Here is a 3,723-nt window from a genome sequence, read left to right as displayed (position 1 = left end):
ATATATAGCGGTTAGCGGTCCATGAGTCAGAAAAAAAGCACACTAACAGAGAACATACTACTCGACAATATAAAAGAGAGAGTGTGTGTGTAAAGCTTAAAAAGTAAAAAAAAAACAAAAAAACATACAAACCTTCCAGTATGAAGACTCGGGCTGTCAACATTGGCAGGATCCTGGAGCAAACCGTCGTTTTCATCTGGCCCACTATACTGCAAGTAAATGAAGAGAATAAAGTGGATTAACGCCAGCATATATTCTATGAATTTATAATTAATTTACCTAAAGCGGAATGTATTAATTGCTTATCGGTTAAAAAGTAGCAAAGAATAAAAATCCATCTGTCAATGTTTATATTTCTGGGGAAAAGTGGGCGTGCATACTTATGACAATAAATTAAGTGTCATCGATATTGAAACGAAGTTAAATCGGTTTCTTAATCACATTTAACTAACATTTCCTATATCTGCATATGTTTCTTCACTTATCTTTAAACACCGGATCTTTTATTTTGCATACCTATCAAATATTTAAATTCTCCATAATGCATGTTTAACTGAACGTAACTCGTTCACCGGAACTCTTCAACAAGAGTAATGTTTCTCAAAAAAATAAATAAATACATAAAATAAAGAAAGAAAATGTGAAATTTGTCAACCTTCGGACTCAAAAATTACTAATTATTTTGTAACATGTTTCTAATTATTTTGTAACACGTTTCAATTTCTGTGTACAATCATTCATGCGCACATTTTATTAAATATAGAAATCAATCTAAAATACACCAAAAATTGATAATGTATATGTTCAGCAATACAGGCATATTTGAAGAAATTCAAAACTACTTAGATGAAATAAACCAAAGCTTGTAAAATTTTACCAACTTTATTTTTAAAAAAAACGACGGAGAAATAATAATTTATATTAACACGCATTCACACGTGTGTGTGTGTGTGTGTGTGCGTGTGAGTGCGTAAATAGGAATTTATAATTAAAATATACAGGAAAACATATATATAATAACATGAGCACAGCATAAGATTCAGCGAGTGCAAAAGAAAAACAATAATAGTAACAGAAAAGGCAAAACAGCATTTCAATCGAAGAATTCTATAAAAGGGTCGATGACGACGACGATGAGTAACTTAATTAGAAGTGAAATTTCCTGAATGTATTGTTAAATGTGAACAGAGAAGAAACCGTAAACGGCGAAATTGGTTAATATCCCTCACAAAAAGCGCATTAAAACTAGTTGTAAATTTATGTCATAACTAAACACTGGAAAATTAACACGAAATAGAAACAAACCTTGTCTTTATCCTGCTTTTTACTAAAGCAGCAACCCATATCTTTAGTTGTTTGTTTTCTTTTCCTTCTCTGAATCAAGTTGATTTATTTTTCCTCCTTTATTTTTCTTTTTTTTTGCGGTTTGGGAGATGGTAAAAAAAAAGTCGGCTTCCTAAAAACGCACTTCGTAGAAGAGACGAAGTACGACAACTATCACATGATAATTACAGCAAGATATTTCCTTCGAAAATGCAAGATACGAAAAATTGAGAAAAATTGAATGATCTCTCGAGTCACTATTTCTTTTATATATATTTCTGTATATGTATATACAGAAATAAAAATATTGTAATTGCTATAACAAATGATAAATTAGAGGTAACTATTAATCACATCAAACGATGAAATTAAATCCAAGAAATCGGCGACAAGAGGATATATGTATATGTATATATATGTATATATATGTATGTATGTATACCGTCTTAGTTTTCATCGAGTTAAACCATCGTTTCGTATTTTTAAAATGAATTATCTTCCTTTGTAGTTTCTAATTGAATGGGATTACCTCCCATGATTTAAAACAAAATAATGGTCTGACTGTATTCAGTACTTCGGTTATATGTTTTTTTTAGCGGCGTGACTTTTAGCATTCAACGATCTAAAATTTGTAGCTAAAAAAAAAAAAAAAAAATTGTCATTTAAATACAACGTACAGTAATTTTACTTCTTTGCTAGGTGTGCTTAATTATAGCTAATCTCGAGTTAATATCTGGTGACCAAGGAAATCCCGGCATACCTACACAAGTGTGCCCCATTGACTTCATTTCTTCATATCTTTCAGAAAAATGGGTATTTTTTAATGAAATTTTCTATAGATGCCTTTCAGATGGTGTAGATTACAAATATTTCGGAGTCTTATATAAAAAACCGAAAAAAAAAAAGAAATTAATGGCGCGCACATATACATACTGACACACATTACAATTTTTTTCAAAAATTGAAGTTTCATTTTGTAAATATGTATGTGATCTACGTCAGTATGTATATATGTGTGTGTGCACCCACCAATTTTTTCCCATTAAATTCCGATGTAATCGTAAATAACATTATCTAAAAGATATTTGTAGAAAAATTTCATTGCAAAATGCACATTTTTCTGGGCAGTTGTATAGCCATGCTGAAAATTCCATATAGGCGCTCGGCTTGCTAGAAGGACATCTAAATCTACCTTGAATCACATTCTCTCACCTTATAAATAAAAGAAATGATACATTGAATGTAATCCTAGAAATACAAGACAGGATGGCCATAGCTGGAACACTTTTGATAGTTGGACTGCTCAATTTGGATTAACCAGGAGTTAAACAAGAACTAATAATTTATGCAGTGAATGTACCCTTTATTCAATCATCCCCCTTAAAAACTGTCTTTCAATTCTAAAATACTCTATTGCAGTCATTTCCAATAATTAATTTTAAAATACTTCTCAACCCTTCAAACTAGCCCCACTACTCTCTTCTGTTTAATAATTCTCTGGTAATTTTTACTCAGAGTTTAATAGGTTAGCATTAGGCACTGTGATGGACCCTAACTTAGTTAACTTTTTTGGTGTCATTGTGAGGTGAGATTTTAACCCAATCCTCAGAACCTAAAAATAAATTAGGTTATGTTGTTAACTAGTTAAATGGCACTTCTCTCACAAGAGATGAACCAATCTCCTCCAACTCTTATATTAACAATTTTTGTACTGCGCTGGAATTCATTTTTGACTACTCAACACTTCTTTCGCTTTCTAGTCAGCTGTGTCAGTACCAATAATTTCCACCAGTCCATAATTTCCACCAGTTCCAATAATTTCTACCAGTCCATACTATAAGACTACTGATTCCCAGTCATAACTCAGCTTATCTTCTCCATCCACCACAACCAAATCTACTATCCTTTTCTCCCAATTTTCCCATCTTCACTGACACATACATTAGCATTCCAAATTCCTCCCTCTTTTACCTTCCACTGAGCCACTTTCACATTAAAATACACTTTCTTCTGTAACTTTGACATTCTACTCTCCAACCTCATAACATCTGCAATCTTTTCCCTGCTATCTGTTCTTTCCAAGATTGAAACAGAAATTGTGATATCTCAGCTAGAAATTTGTAGCTGCTTTTCCCAGTCTTATCAAACCTGATACTTTTGTAGCAAGACTCAAAACCAAATCATCAAATTACAAAGTTTAAGTCACAACATAGTCTGATGATGTTCACATGAGAGGTCGAGTTGTTGACCAATCAGCAACCAGACTTCATGTGATAGATTCTTCTAGATCCTTCTGGAACATCTTGGTACAAGAGTTATATAAAGGTTTGCTTTTGTGCCAACTTTCAGAGTGCTTGGTAACCTACTGCTAAGCTTGGATATGTCAGCATATTTGGCCAA

At 32.3% G+C, this 3,723-nt stretch overlaps 1 protein-coding gene across 1 annotated transcript in view; it reads right to left on the bottom strand.

The window, feature by feature from the left end:
* LOC106869945 (ragulator complex protein LAMTOR1) overlaps positions 1–1,740 on the bottom strand; it is a 34,016-nt gene extending 32,276 nt beyond the window's left edge. The window contains exons 1-2 of the mRNA XM_014915882.2: positions 1,306–1,740; positions 133–209 (exon numbers count right to left, since the gene is read on the bottom strand). Of these exons, the coding sequence (XP_014771368.1) occupies positions 133–209; positions 1,306–1,344 (116 nt within the window). The 5' untranslated portion in view covers positions 1,345–1,740. The remainder of the gene's footprint in view (positions 1–132; positions 210–1,305) is intronic.
* Positions 1,741–3,723: the final 1,983 nt, after the last annotated feature.

This window comes from Octopus bimaculoides, chromosome 16, assembly GCF_001194135.2.
Source record: "Octopus bimaculoides isolate UCB-OBI-ISO-001 chromosome 16, ASM119413v2, whole genome shotgun sequence".
NCBI lineage: Eukaryota > Metazoa > Mollusca > Cephalopoda > Octopoda > Octopodidae > Octopus > Octopus bimaculoides.
Note: the sequence above shows the minus strand (reverse complement) of the source record. Positions and strands in the feature narration are given on the sequence as shown.